General features: G+C 47.1%; 1 protein-coding gene across 11 annotated transcripts in view; it reads left to right on the top strand.

Annotated features, from left to right (window-relative positions):
• The window catches only part of camta1a (calmodulin binding transcription activator 1a), a 281,924-nt gene that overhangs the window by 240,188 nt on the left and 25,470 nt on the right, over positions 1 to 16,266 (top strand). For 9 of the 11 annotated variants that reach the window (XM_034591547.1, XM_034591548.1, XM_034591552.1 and 6 more), the window contains 3 exons: positions 6,836 to 6,989; positions 11,441 to 11,581; positions 12,257 to 14,568. In XM_034591547.1, the coding sequence (XP_034447438.1) occupies positions 6,836 to 6,989; positions 11,441 to 11,581; positions 12,257 to 14,568 (2,607 nt within the window). The remainder of the gene's footprint in view (positions 1 to 6,835; positions 6,990 to 11,440; positions 11,582 to 12,256; positions 14,569 to 16,266) is intronic. The other 2 variants (XM_034591551.1, XM_034591557.1) reach the window with 1 other exon arrangement.

A 16,266-nucleotide genomic window follows, 5' to 3' on the forward strand; every position in this document is an offset into this window, starting at 1 on the left:
CGCTATGTGTCAGTCTCTCGATGTGTGTAGATATCTGCATATACAGTATGTGCATTGGTGCTTTTAGACTTGAGGCTTGACTGGGTCTGTTTTCGACCTCAGCAGTCGTTGTTGTTGTTGATAATGACAACCGGTGTTATCTATTATTGCTCAGTGGGCCACTGCAGGGGCAGATAGTGGCCAGGTTGGACTGTCTTGCAGCTGGACACACATCAGTCCTCCCTGTGGCGTCCTGTTTAGAAATGCACCAGCACATCTCTCTCCACTGGCTGCTCCTATGAAGTCCTGATTTGCTCACAGACATGGGCAGAGTCACATAAATAGTCCGCCTAGTCGACTGGCACAGGGAGAAAGAAGACGCGCACAAACAAATCAGACTCAGCAGCTGATATGAAAGGGAGTGAGAGCAGACGAGATGGGAGTGGAGAGAGATGGTATTAGCTGTGTTTGCCTCCTCCAAATGAATTGCACTATATCCTGAGAGGGAGAGATGAACACGAGGGAGCAAGCAAGAGGAACTCCGAGACCGAGAGAAAGCCAGAGGTTGAGAGGTATTTTGAGGTGGGAACAAAAGAAAAGAACCATGAAGAGAACACATGGTTAAATCCTCCCTGTGTCTGAGAGGGCTCAGTAGCTCCCTTTCCCTTCCTTTATTCCAGCATGACACTGTGTCACCTGGACTGCCACTGAATATTTGGATCAGTGCCATCGGCTTAGCCGAGGCCATTATGGCAGCCGGATGGGCTTCTGATGGCCCTTTCTCAGCTTGCCCCTGGGCAGCGTGGCCTCTCACTTGGGACCACCACAACTAATGGAGAGGGTAGTGTGCTCTGTAAGGGCCTTAGGAAGAATAAGTGGGCCGTAAACTGTGAGTTGAGTTGTGGGAGCTAAAGGGGCTTCAATGCCTCACTGCCCGGCTTACCGCCTGACTTACTGCCTGCCTGCTTGGCATCCAGAATGCCCCTCCATATTCAGCCTCTGAATGCTGGCCTTTTGCACTTTTATTGTAATGCATGCAGATGCTTGGCAAAGCAACAAACACACTCCACCTTTTACTGTGGTGCACTGCACAAATAAAATATTTCAAAGCAGGGAGGAGCCACCCACAAAAATAGAGGAGCACTTTCTTGCATACTCACTCACAAACATGTAGAAATGTTTACACACACAAGTGCACAAATGTGCATGCACAGACACACATGAGTGTGCACACACACTTACACACATGCAGGCACACAGACTTGTATTCCCCCACCCAGAGTGAAGCAGTTCTGCCCCTCTAAGCTGAGTTATTTAAAGCCCCGCTCTCAACTCCATCGGAGTGATTATGTGCTACTGAATTAAACATCACAGGCCTCAGCCCCTGGCTTCCTCTGAAACACGCTCAAACATGCTGGCCTCTTCCTGTTCCTCAAAAGTTCCAAGTTCTGCCTTTCATATCTCCCAGCCAGTACACTAGGTAGTGAAGGTAAGAGGTGCAGTATGAATCTTCCCTAAATCAGGATCTCCTGCTGTGCCGCCCGCTCTGCAATCCCTCTCACAGAGTTTGGACAGAGGCAATCGAGGTAATTCACATTAAGAAACTCTCTATAAACTGACTTACCCCTGGATTGGTACCCACCCTGGGCATCGCTTTAGCTTGGCACTCAGGCAGTGTTGTAGTTTGTGGAGAGCCGGGTGCAGTAGAGGGTGAACTGTAGTAGGTTAAGCGCTGACTCCAGACACCCCAATTAGGACGTCTGTGTTCTAAGCTGGGAACATTTAAACAAAGAGTTTGTCATAGAGGACCTGGAGAGAAAGGGGGGAAGCAGGTTCAGATAGGGGATTGCTCTGCTACCCAGACAGGAGCTTCAGGCTGTTTGCTGCCTTTCTGGGAGGGTTTGACATGGAGTTTTGTTTACCTCGCTGTGTGTGTGTGTGTGTGTGTGTGTGTGTGTGTGTGTGTGTGTGTGTGTGTGTGTGTGTGTGTGTGTGTGTGTGTGTGTGTGTGTGTGTGTGTGTCTCCATGTACTGCATATGTGTGTCTGAGTTTCTGCACGAGGCAAGGCACCAGCCATCCGCCCTCACATTCTAAAGCACACCCGTTGGCAGTGAGCGATAAAGGTTCCAAACAAAAGGAAGACGTCTTGTGCCTTGTGGAGGTGAACTTAGAGCACCACAGAGGCAGCTGACCTTGAAATGAGCAGTAGTGTTTGGGGACAGGCGGGGGAGGGCGGTGTTTAAGAGTGCAACCTCAGTGCCAGAGGCCAGGAGGCTACCTAATGACTGGCACCCTATGCCATCCATCACCATGCCACTGCCAGGCCAGCTGCCCCCGCACAGCCAGAGAGAGCAGGGCCTGGTACTGATGCAGCGGATCACATGAGCAACACGACTTGAAACATATACTGTACATGCACAGGTCTTACGTATGCACATGGAACTTCACAGACATACGCAGAGATGCAAACCACAAATTCTAATATGCGCTGCACGCACAAATAGCATGAATATGCAGTCACAATAGCAGATGCATTCAGTCTCTCACCCACAGCTCATTGCACTCATTCTGCATGAATACTGATGTACGTACGCCAACCGACATACAGAAATCTGCCTCTAGACACTCATTCATACGCTATTTATAATTTAATGTAGGCAGACACAAATATATAAAGACACAGATACATCCACAAACACAAATATACCAACACAAGCACCTCCCCTCTGTATTTATGCCTTGATGCTGAATGTCTGTGACAAAACAACCGGCTGCTCCTGCTTTCATGATATTTTGTACTGAAATGGATATCCCTGAAGCCTGCGAGTTAAATTCTTCCATGAAGAACTGTCTCATCCTCTCCTCCTTTGCTTATTTTCCCCAGTCCTTCCTCCGAGAAAAAGTGGAAAGTGGGAGGAAGTGGGGGGGGGGACTTTTCCCATACCTGAACCCCTGTCTGCTCTGCTCTTTCCTTCACTGTGACAGGCTTTGAAGCCCCCCATTCCTTGCTGGGGGTTATTTTATCAGAGAAAAAAACAAGGTTTCCCCTGCACTCCCCGGCTCATCCACGTTCTATGAAGCATCCCCTCTCAATTAAGATCCTTTCATGTTAATGGTGTTCTTATCGCTCTCGTGCACGGGTTGTGAAAGCGAGGCCTACTATGGTAGAGTACAGCCATGGAGCAGAGCTGCCTGTCTGACGATATAAGAGCTGTTGCTCTCATTCTTCTCTCTGTCCCCGTCTCTCTGTCTTCCCTCATATCTCTGTCTCAAACTCTCTCCGTGGCTCTCTCTCTCTCTTTCTTAATGAGCCACGGTGCGGCTGTTGGAGTGGACGCTACGTCGACGTGTTCCCAGAGAGTGGCAGATTTGTGGCAGTGTCACAGAGACTTAACACGACAGCGGACACATTATTTGACCACTCATACCAGGTTCTACCAATGAATGTGCTCTGTACTCGAGTCTCACTTTGTTAAATCTCAGCTGCAGCTCAACACACACACACAGACACACACATCCACATCCACTGCCTCACATTCAGCACAAAATGTAGAAGGTCATCGTATCTGTCTCCACTGACATCTAACTCCCGTGTCTTCGGCTCCATTAGCGAATCTCTCTTTCTCCCGTTCTCCCTTTCTCTCCATCCTTGTCTTGTGGAGTAGAACAGGGTGTATGACTTCAGGACGAGGTAGGCATTCAGTGAGAGATCGTAGGAGCACTGGCTGCCTCTTAGTGCGTGGGTGCCAGAGAAACCTGTTGCCTGGCTACAACAGCACCTTTATCCTCCGGTTGCGATGGCGATGTCTTGGATATCACGTATGCATGTGTGTGCAAATGTGCGTGTGAGTTTTGGCACACCAACTTTTTCCAATGCGTGTCTGTGTATCAGACTGTGTGTTTGTGTGACGTGTGCACGATTGTGTACATTTTTGTTGCCGTGCATGCCTGGCTTTGTGTACTGATGCGTTTGCGTGTGTTTGTGAGAGTGAGTGGTGAAGGGAGGGGCAGGAAGGCGCTCCACCACCCACTCAGCAGGCCTTCCGCCCCCATGGCTGACTCCCCAAGACTCTGCTAGTAATTAGCTCAACATCTATCCATCTGTTCTTGGGAGGCGCAGTAAACATTAACACAACACATCAACATCAAAACGCTGGCTGGAGACATGACGCCTTAACATGTGAATCTTTAGCACACACGCTTACAGCCATGGCTCACATGTATGTATTTATAGGCTCAAGCGCAGATACACAGACACACTATCATTCGAACTGATTCAAAGACACAAGCAGCATCTCACCCGGGTCCACACGCTCTGCACAGGCTCCTGCAACTCGATCCCAGTCTTCCACTGCGGAAGTGGGGCTGGAAAGCTGCCCTGAGACCCGCTTGGGAAACGAGTGAAAAAACAACCCAAAGACTACATTACACAATTAATCAATAAGTTAATGAGATCTCATTTTCTCTGGAAAATAGTATCCAGGCAAAAAGTTCCCCCTCAGCCCTTTTCACCTACTCCTGGAGAACCAGCTCCTGATATTACACTGTGGAAAAAGAAAGCGGCCAGCAGGAAATTAAATTAAATTACCATCCTGATAGATTTATGTGACGCTTTACATTTTCATTGTGTTGTTTTCCTCTCAGAGTGGAGGTGGGCCCTGAGTTTGAAGAGAACAGTTAAACTCGGTGTAAAGACGAGACACAGAGGCAGGGGGAAGTGAAGGGAAAGTTCCAGACGTCACACACTCCCGCACGGCTCCCTCTGTGGTTTGGCAGATTCCTAACAGTATAGCACGGAGACGCAGATTACTCTTGTTTGAATGAGGTGCATGGCGGCCTTGCGGTCTTTTGTTTCCAGTGCATATGTGTGTAGCCCTGTGTGAAAAGGTAGGAAACAGCTGGTAGCGTGGGTGTTGGAAGGAGGAGACTGTTTGTAACCACGTGTACGATTGTGTTCAGCAAATCCGTAAATGTCTTTTGAGTATATATATGCGTCTGTTACATTATGCTAATTAGTTTGTGTGTGCGTCTACTTATTGCGTGAGCTGTGTGTGTGCACATTCACCCCCGACTGCACCCATTCATCCACATACATGCATGTACGCTCATAATTGAATGAAGCCGTCTACATTCTGCTCCGCGCTCATTCCAAGTAAAGATTGAGGGCATCTCGTAGCTATTGACACAGCTGGTGGTGCCATCTGGGTGCATCGCACGCCGCCCTGTGCCATCTCCATCCTAACAGTGCAGCGCTCATCACCTAGTGTCCATACCAATGACAGGGGACAAGGAAAACAGTGAGATAACGCTCAGCAAAGTCCAGCTCCAGCTCACACTGGGGAGGGAGGTCATCTGTCGTCCTGAGGCTGCTTTGCATACGTCGGGTTCCTGTTCCACTGCCGGAGCCGTGGCTCCACAGACAAATCATAGGTTGTACTCGTTGCTGAGATGTTTCTTTTCCCCACAGAAGTAATTGTTTATGTGGATATGTCTCCCCCCGTCCCCCCCCCCAACCACACCCCTGTGTGATGAAAGGGGAGAGGAGAGAGGAGGGGTGCTCACAGATTAATGGTACGCACTGAGAGGGAGCACAGACCTACAGTAGCAGCACCTTGATTTATTTGCCACTTAGTACTGATGAAGCTTCAAACTGCAGTAACACACACGTGTTGTCACGGCATTTTTCTCTATCAAGGTCTTTGTTGGTTTGTCGATGCTTGCATCTTGTTTAGCCGCGAGTGTGTGTGTGTGTGTGTGTGTGTGTGTGTGTGTGTGTGTGTGTGTGTGTGTGTGTGTGTGTGTGTGTGTGTGTGTGTGTGTGTGTGTGTGTGTGTGTGTGTGTGTGTGTAGTTTTGTGTGTGCTCTTTTATTTCATTCATACATCTCCCGAACACTTTTCTTCCATATGCTCTGCACCTGATTAAATTTAATTGCTTAAAGCTCCGTAATTCAGTGCAACTTTTATTTGTTATTTGTACCCTATGTGCCACTGTAGGTAAATTGTACTATATTTGTATGTTTGTGCGCTTAGTGGCAGTTGGATGTTTTATAATAAATCGGGAGCGATAAGGACTGAAACAGGAACATTCCTCGTGTTCCTTTTTCGCCTTGCTCGGTAATCAAAGCTTTTCATGATCACAGAGGCAAATTGATGTTATTCATACCAGCACAACATTCCCTTTAAACGCCACCTATTATCCATAAGCTGTCAATTTAGGGAATTTCCCGAGGTAACCTAGTAACAATTTGCAGGCGGCAAATTGTTGAGTTTTGACTTGGTAAATACAGGCAGAGTTAATTGAGGGCATCGGCTCACCATGTGGGAGGACTTGACAAAATGCCACAAGTGTGTTACATGGGCACACATTGTAATTATCACACATATGCACGTACAAACACACACATGAATGAACACAAACACACACACACACACACACACACACACACACACACACACACACACACACACACACACACACATACATACATACATACATACATTCCCAGGCACACACACATTTGCAGATACAGATAGTGACATAATGAGTGAGATTATGGCAGATTTCTGATCCGAGATTTGTTCTGGTTGTGTGTTGCGTTCGCTCCTCTGTGCTCGGACTCTGTTGTGTTTGTGTGAAGGTCACCACACAGTGCTACTGTACTATACTCCAGCAACATTTGATTCCTCAACAACCAGCTGGCTCGTCCCACATAAAAGCCCTCACAGCTGAGCCGCGGTATCTAAGTGTCACTACCACTCCACTACTGTACATTCAAGAAACCAGGGCTCCCTATCTACTATGCCATCTCTTCTAACTCCCCCCCCCCCTCCCATGCGCTCTGTTTTCCCCACAGAACCCTGATATTGTGCTCGTCCACTATTTGAATGTTCCAGCCATTGAGGATTGTGGGAAGCCATGCGGTCCCATACTGTGCTCCATCAATACAGACAAGAAGGAGTGGGCCAAGTGGACCAAGGAGGAGCTTATCGGTCAGCTCAAGCCCATGTGTGAGTATTTGAATAATCCCATTCAGAACTATACATTCATCTTTATTGTTGTCGTCCTTGTCCCAACGTTTATCCAAAGCCTTTGATATAAACAGTCCTCTTTTTTTTAAAAGCTTTTCATAGTTTTTACTAGTTCATATGCATAAAAAGATTAAAACATAGTGGCTGTTGTTTTTGTCTGAGCATTTTATGTCCACTCCTATTAGCGGGTAGCTGGTACACTAAGTGCCCTCAGCACCTCAGTCAGAAAGCATCTTCGGCCAGTGCATCCTACACTGTTATATGAGTGTGTTCTCCTCCTGGAGCCATCTGCTAGTTACGGGTCAAAGTCCAGCTCTTCCCCCAGACCTCTGGCACCACTCTGGCCAGGCTGAGAGTGCGCCTCCTCTCTGGCCCATGAAGGAAGTCAAGACAGAGGAGGGCAGCGAGCTGGTTATTGATTCTTGTTAGTGCGTGGGAGCAAGAATGTTTTACTCACCAGAAATCCCCCTTCCTCTCTTTCTCTTCCTCCTCAATGGATTGATTCCTGTCGTTATCAGCTTTTTTAATGCTATGCGGGATTCACTATGTGTGTGTTTATGAGTCTTAAGAACTGCCTAAATACTGAGGCAATGTTTTGGAAAAAGTCAAGGTTTGTCTGATAATGGTAATAGCCAAATGGGGCTGCTGGGCCGTTGAAAATCTTTCAGCGAGCTGTTAAGATACCTTTAACAACCAGACTGTGAATCGGGTGTGTCTGGTCGGGGCCAGCAGGCCTGTGACTGATATTCCGATGGCCAATTATTGGTGATGTGGCCAGGTAAAGAGGAACGTGTCAGCAGCTTTACAAGCACACGCGCGTGCTGGCTGCATACTGACAAGGCAGTCCAGACCATCATCACTGTTATCCTCCTCACTGCTTTGCTTAGTATCAGTTTTAGGGCATATTTGAACATAAAGCCTCACCTCGGGACAGCAACTGAGCAACAACAGCCTTACTGTATTCATTACATCTGTGGCTTAATGTAAAAAAAACCCAAGCACAATTTGCAGTAATGCTTAAAGTCATTAACTTTGGGAGTTGTTGGGACAAAGACCGCGAGTGTGAGATGCCTTCTAGCTGCCAGGCGAGATGAGGGAGCAACATAAAGAGGAAAAAAATCCCTCTCCTGCTGTCTGTCTTTGCTTTCTATTTTTCTCCTCCTCTCTGTCCCCGTGTCTTTCCCTTGGAGGAGCCAGCGTGTCAACACAAGCCCAGTGATGGAGCAACAGTGCCACCTAGTGGTTCTATGAGAAAACAACCCCCCCATCCCAATAAGGGGAGCGCAGACTTGCAGCTATGAAGTCATGCTGTATTATCTATACGTTATTTCATGTTAAATTATGTTTGCTCTTCTCATTAAACAGGAAAATAAACTTGCATATATTAGTTTTGTATATTCCTCAGAGTTTCCATAGATAAACTAGCAAGATTTTAATTTTCCCTTTATCAAGAATCAAATTCTGTAGTTTCACTTTGGTGCAAGATCTCACAACAGTCGTTTGACTCTGGGTCACATAAGGTTTGTTTGGCTGTATGTTCGTAAATTACTGTTATATAATGAAGAGGGTTCCTATTTCACAAGCTGACTCTTACCAACAAACAAACCCTTAGTTAAATATCAAATAGTTGTTTTTAGAACAATGTCAACTTTTCAGTTTAATTGCCCTCTTCCATCTCACTTTGCTCTTCCCTTTGCTTCTTCCTCTCAAGACATTTCACTGCATGAGCCATTTGACACCTCTAATGATACAAAAAAAACAACAACAACAACAAAGGAAAAATGTGGATTTCATGGATCAGTTGAGCTTTTCCCGTCTCCCCATGACAAAAACACACTCACACACCCGTGCTCTCAGTCACAAGACTTTCACATGCATGGATGCACACACACCGCGGTTTAAATACAAGTCCCGTGAAACATGGCCTTGTCCGACCTTGTCCTCCTTAACACCCCGCAGTATTTGATGAGAAAGATACGCAGCAGAGGGGGTGAGACGGGGGGGTAAGAAAAGTGGCATCACTACTCAGTCACGCTACAGTTCCATAGACAAGGCAGCCAGCTTGATTCACTCTTTTGGTCTTTTGCTATAAACACGCGGCGCTCTCCCCAGCTATGCCCCCGGCCTGCTGACAGATAGCGCATGAGCGGCTTTAACAAATACACAGACAGACAGAAGGCCTATCTCCAGGCCAGACAGACAGGGCCTCAGAACAAAAGACCAAGGCGAGACACACAGGGCTGGACATCTTATAAACTATTGCACTCCGCTGTCCCATATAGTGCCCAGTGGCGCAGAGACAGCCAGATGGGATATGCATGTGTCCCACAGATCCACCGCATTTGTCATTAGGGCTGTGTGATGCTGCTCATGACAGGATGCAGTCATCGGGATGATGATGTGACTGGGTTGCTGTGTGGTGCCTGTGCTGTCGCTGCCACTGGGATTAAGCCTAGTGGCACTGCTTCTGTCACGTCTGCTTTGGAACATAACCCTCAGTGAGAGTGAGGCGGACAGGCAGACACGGTGGTAACTGTACCTCAACAACCCAGAGTCTCCGGGGGTGACGTCTGTCTGGATGACGGAGGGCTGTGGCAATTCTGGCATAAGGGATCAGGGTCGTTTGGACAAATAGGAATGGCACTGCATGGTGGATGTAACCTGTCACACAAGGCTCCTATGAAAAGATTTATTTATGTAAAGGCTTTCCAATGGTTTTTAAATGCTTCATAACCAGGTCTATGCATCTTGTTATTGTGTATTTAAAACACTATGAAATAAATCTCATTCTTTCTTGTTTCATTTATGTTTGACAGACACATTAAAAGTAAAATAAAATTCAATTTAAATCCCGGAGGCAGATCAGTCGAATGGATGCTCCTCTGTCCTGCAGGGGGGGGATTCATGTCTGCGCTCTTATTTGTGTTAGTAAGACTAGCATCGCCTCATTCGGCCTATTTTAATTACAGTGTCAGGATGTGAATGGTGACTCACCGTCAAATAAGATCTCTAGACACGTTTGTGGAGTAATTACTTTGACATTTGATGAAAGTTTCCTGTCACATTTGGGGTCCAGTCATTTTTTTTGCTTCAGCTCACTCCCTGTAGATTAATGGATTATTAAAATCTGAGTTTACAATAGATCGAAAATGATCCTGTTTGTGTTTCTTTAACCTGCCACAGTGAGTTTTCTGTGCAGCGTGTGATCGTAGCTTGATCACAGCCGCTCTGCTGACATCTGCTGGTGACCGGTCGGTAATCTGCCGAAGGATCTTGGAGCTTTCAAGTTCGATCCTTATCACAGTCATGCAATCATGTTTCCCGGTTTTTTTTTTTAAGTTCTCATTAACTATCTCTGTCTTTAATCTGCCTTATGCTCGCCCTCTTATTCTATCTCCTTTTATCAGATATGGAAACAGACATGCACCAAAGAATGTATGGTGAAACCTCCCCTCTCTTTATATACATATATATATGTGTGGAAAATGTACCTAAAAAAGGTGCTGAAGTGCGAGGAACTTGAATTAAAGTTGGCTTGATTTTGTTTGATGGTCTAAATATGCTTCACTTCCGAACATTTACATTTTTGTACCGGTTGAGAGCCTGCGCACTGCAGCACTCAGCGGTGTCTCCTTCCACCTTATAGCCACTAAAACCACTATCTGTCTCATCAGAAGTGTTGGCTGTTTAACAAGTGGAGCGGAGAAAAGGTATTAGGAGGTGCTTGCGAGGTGTGACTGAGGCAGCGAGCGGAGCTTCACAGGAGCAAGCCTCTCTTTCTCCTTTGGTGCCGCAGCTGATCTGGCAGCAGCTAGGTGATGTTCCCTCCCCACAGGCTCCTCCTGTCTGAACATACTCATATAGATCGGGGTAAGGGTGGAGGGCGGAAGGATTGATGTTACTGTCACCTTCATCAGCACTCGCACAGGGGAGGCTACAGATGCTGACACATGGGAGGGAGAGAGGCACAATAGAGAATGAACAGTGCACAACACGAGGCTTGACATTACAGTGAGGTGAGACGAGAGAAAAGCAACTGCTCATGTCTGGACCAAGGAGACAAGAGACATCGGTACAAGGAGGAAAGATGTACAAGGAGGAAAGATGCTGGAGTTTATAGTCATTTCAAAATAAAGGGGAAGGCGGAGAGAGCATGGAAATCAAGAATAGTCGGAGCATGTATATGAAACCAAAAGTAATGCTATAATAAATGAAATTACATTATTTTCTTTGGCCACTTTGTTTCCATTCAGGGCAACCCAAAGTTTTCTATTGCATCTTTCTAACTTTGGCATTTCAGAGGTGTCCAGTGAGCCACTGGAGGCATACTGGCAGGTAGACACAGAGGACAGTGGTTGGGGCGGGGGGTTGGCGTGGCTGGTGGTCTGTTGGGCTGGCTGACGTCTCTGTCTCCTCCTCTCTCCCGGCAGTTCATGGCATCAAGTGGACTTGCAGCAATGGGAACAGCAGCTCTGGCTTCTCAGTGGAGCAGCTAGTGCAACAGATTCTGGACAGCCACCAAACTAAGCCACCTCCCCGGACTCACAACTGCCTCTGCACGGGCACCCTGGGTAAGGGCGAGCGGGTGGGATGGAGCTTATTCTCAAGAGGGAACTTGAGAATTCAATGAGATAAGCACAAAGGCCATAAAGATACTGTTTGTTATATGGTAGAGCAGACGAGGTGGCTGAGGTCTTTTACTGGCAGGTGATTTATACTGAAATTGAGTTTCGGGGTTATTGCTTTCTTTTTGTTTGTTTGTTATTGTTTTGTTTACTGATAACCGTGTCAGGGCCATATCTGAAATAGCCAAGCTGTTCTCAAATGTCACGCTAGTCAATCTTATATTTTAAGTGGTGTGATTTCACTTCGGCTATAACTCAGGGGAAAACATGTAGAGCAGCGGTTTAGAGATTGATAAAAACAAATTATTGTGTGTAAAAAATGTGAGTTTTTTATTTCTGATGACTTAAGGTAACAAGTCATGCAAAATGTCCCATACGCTTCGATCTCTTTGAACTATAAAGAAAGGTTAGTTTTATCTCCCCTAAAAGAAAGCAGTCTCCCACAGAATGATAAATACGGGAAAAAAACAAGTCATCCATCTTTGTTTCGGCTCCTTCAGTGTTAGTTTCATCCAATTTTCAAGTACACTCAAATTTTGTCTTTTCTGTCCTTACTCTTTTCTTTACCCTCCTCGCCCATCCAAATCCCCAACGTCTTTTCCTGTGTTTGTCCTCGTATAGGTGCAGGGAGCAGCGTGCACCACAAATGCAACAGCGCCAAACACCGCATCATCTCCCCCAAAGTGGACCCCCGCTCAGGTGGTTACAGCAGTGCCCACTCTGAGGTGCAAAACAATGATGTGTCGGAGGGGAAGACCGAGCACAGTGCCCACGGTGGCGGCAAAAGCTCCGGGGGAGGCGGAGGGGGCAGCGCCAGGGAGAAACGCAACGGCAAAGTCCACAAGCCCGTCCTGCTGCACCAGAACAGCACAGAGGTGTCGTCCACCAACCAGGTTGAAGTCCCCGACACCACGCAGAACTCCCCTGTCTCCATCAGCAGCGGCCTCAACAGCGATCCAGACATGGCTGACAGCCCCGTGGTGACAGGGATGAGCCACGTGGCCTCCGTCATGTCTGGCCTGTCCCAGAGTGTCTTTATGTCTGAGGTCACTGGCGATCCCGTGTACAGCATGTCTCCCACCGGGGGTCCCAACACTCACCTGATGGGTGCAGATGCCACCTCACAGGGCTTGGTGCTGTCTGTGACCTCTGATCGTCACAAGTTTGCCTTCCCCAGTGGAGGAGTGGGGGAACCTGGGACCACCGCAGCAGGAGACAGCCTGTCCATGTTGACTGCTGCTGGGGTGTCTGAGGAACTGGTGCTCTCCAGCAGTCTAGACGCTGGAGGCATCAAGATCCCAGAGACCAATATGAACTTTGACCCTGACTGCTTCCTGAACAACCCCAAACAAGGCCAGACCTATGGAGGCAGTGCAATGAAGACAGAGGGCAACTCTTCCTCGACCTCATCTTCCTCTGGTGGCAGCAATGGCACCAACGGCACTCTCCAGCGCTCCCCCACCATGTCAGACAATGCCTACATCTTCAACTCAGCTTTGGTGAAGAATATCAAGACAGAAGACACATCATTTGAGCAGCAGCTGGCCACAGAGAGTGGCTACCAGGTGGGGGCAGTAGTGAACTGTGGCAGTGGGGTGGCTGTGGCATCTGGTGCTGGTTCAGGCCAGGGCAGCCTTAGTCTGACCCCAGGGGGCTCCCTGCTTCCCTCTGGTGGGGGTCTCAGTCCTAGCACTACCCTAGAGCAGATGGATTTCAGTGCCATCGATGCCAAGCAGGACTATACTTCCAACACCACCACAGTGAGCTATGGTCAAGCCATGTCCAGTCCTCACATGCAGCACCAGAATCGTTCCCCCAGCTTCTTCCTCCAGGATGCCTCTCAGACTGGCCAGCCTCAGCAGGGGAGGCCCGGCATGGGCCAGAAAACACACTTGATGGAGCACAACTCTCATGACTCTGGAGCTTACATGGGGATGCAGGTGGTGAAGACAGACACCCCCGGCACTAACGGCCACCTTCACCACCACCACCAGGGCCACCAGACCCAGCACAGGGCCAACTGTAACGGAGGCTCACCCACAGAGGGTCCCGGCCACGCTGGCTCTCTTCAGTTGCTTCAGTACCAGGGGAGCTTTCCTGGACTTGGCACTGAGCACGAGGAGGTGGTGGGTCTAGAGCAGCAAGGCAGCGTGGGCTCAGCCCAGGCTGGAGCCTCTGAGAATGGAGCAGAGAACATGCTTAAGCCAGGAGACCACATTCAGGCCTGTGGGGCAGGAAATGGAGAGGGAGGGGGCGCAGAGCACTACATGCAACAGGCTTCGGACGGTAGCGGAGGAGGGAATGGAGGTGCAGGAGAAGGAGTAGCGATTCACAATGGAAACAACAACAACGATGGCAGCAACCGCTCCCAGCAGCAACAGCAGCTGCAGCCTCTCCTCCAAGGCACAAGCATGGTCCAGGGACTCTATAACTCCGTTGGCCCCCATCAGGGGCTCGGTGGAGGAGCCAGCAACGGAGGAGCAGGGGGGACAGGCATGGAGATCAGCTTGGATCACTTTGACATCTCTTTTGGAAACCAGTTCTCTGACCTCATCAATGACTTCATCTCAGTGGATGGCAGTGGTGCCACCATGTCAGCTGGAGGAGCCTTGTATGCTCACCAGCTCGTCACGTCCCACAGCTCCGACAGCCAGAACACAGCCGGTGGGCCCCCCCAGCAGGGCCAGGAGGACGGAGGGGCGAGGGGCTCTGGATACAGCAGCTCCGAGCTCTGCCTTCAATCCTGCTGCAGTCCCCAGTCTCTGAGCGCAGGGGCCGGAGCAGGGGGAAACACAGATGCAGGATCGTTGTCCTACATGAATGTAGCGGAGGTGGTCTCTGCAGCTGTAGCGCAGGGGGCTCTGGGGATGCTTCAGGCCACAGGTCGGCTCTTCATGGTCACTGACTACTCTCCTGAGTGGTCCTACCCTGAGGTGAGTGACTGGACACTTTATTTTTTCACATCCACTCTTTTTTTTTACAGATCTTCTTTTGCTTATAACGTATGTGCCAGATGCTGGGCCATGAGAAATTGACAGAATTCTGCATTTAAAACCAGAGCCGTCCAATAGTTTGAAATAAAGTTCAGTCCATATCTTTTCAAGTACAAACTAAAGTAAAAGAATAAATAAATAAATGAAAAAATAAAATAGAAGTAAGGTCAATTGACATCTGGCTTTTCTATGTTTTGCTATCTCTGTACTTATATTTTATTTTGTGACTCTGGTTTTGAAAGGCACTTTAGAAACAAATTTTTATGTTATTTTATTAGTATTTATAATTATTATAACTAAACTAGGTATCCTTTACATTGTCAAGATTTTTCACTACGTTTTAAACTATATTATAAATATCCTTATTTATATTGAGTGTTATCTTGGAATAGGAAAGTATAACTTTTAGGCTCTAGATAATTTTTAAAAATTTCAAAGTTTTGAAATGAAAACGAGGAGCCGAGTTGTTCCTATACATTGATTTATTCGTGGCTGCCCTTAATTTATGCTTTGGTAAAATTGTATTTCATCGCAGAGCTGTGCACAGCGTATTGATTCACTCTTTTCGCTGTGTGTATGTGAATGTGTCCATTGCCACACTGAAAGACTATGAGACACAATATTTTGTGTTTGGATGACATTAAAAGATAGATATAGTTGAAACTAAACTATGCTAACCAAACCATAAACTATGGTTGCAGACATTTTATTTTGGTGTTTTAACATGCAAACATCTGTCTCAGTCAATCGGTGTGTTCAGAGGTGTTAAAAGGGACATCAGAGTTACAGACCATAAAAACCAAACCCATTATCATTTGCAGCAGTCGTTCGTTTTGACAGAGTAGAGGACAAATCCAGCTGCATGTGATTAGCAACTTTTGAGTGCTGCTGTCTCCAGCTGAATAGTAAACACATCCCCAAATATTAGGCTGAGCTTTAACTCACCTTAAAGTTTCAGTGTGTGGGATTTTGTGTTCTCTATCAATAAAGATGCATATTTCAACCCATCACCTCACGCTCCTCTTCCAAGCTTTTAGCAGAACCTACAATGGCCATCAGTTAAAACACTACAGGTCCTCTTTGGTTTGTCCATTCTGGGCTACTGTAGAAGCATGTCAGTGCAACATGGCAGTCTCTGTGTAAGAAGACCAGTTCCGGACCAGCACCTCATTCTAAGACAGCAAAAATAATTTTACAGTTTCAAGTTTATGAAAAAATGATTATGCATATACCAATATATATCCCCTTAAACCCAATGGACCTTAGATTCACTCCATCATGATGATGTACGTTTATCCCATTATCCCATTAATTTTAACCACCTCCTAATCTGTCTGCTTGTAATGTTACCACTTCGAACACTAGGTGTCACTGTGCACATGCACACGTTTGTGCCATAAGTGAATGATTATAAATTACCAGCAAATATAAACAGCCATGCAAAATACTGTTATATCTTTGACAACGGATATCACTTCACACTGATTATGCTGTAATGATTCGATATAGATGTAAGAAAACTTAATTATTCACCTGAATGGAGATTTCTATAACCTACACAGCATCTGGCTACATTATGCATATCTTAGGGAAAACAAAATTATTTTATATATATTTTTTACCAGGATTTCTTCCATT

Source organism: Hippoglossus hippoglossus, chromosome 7 (assembly GCF_009819705.1).
Source record: "Hippoglossus hippoglossus isolate fHipHip1 chromosome 7, fHipHip1.pri, whole genome shotgun sequence".
NCBI lineage: Eukaryota > Metazoa > Chordata > Actinopteri > Pleuronectiformes > Pleuronectidae > Hippoglossus > Hippoglossus hippoglossus.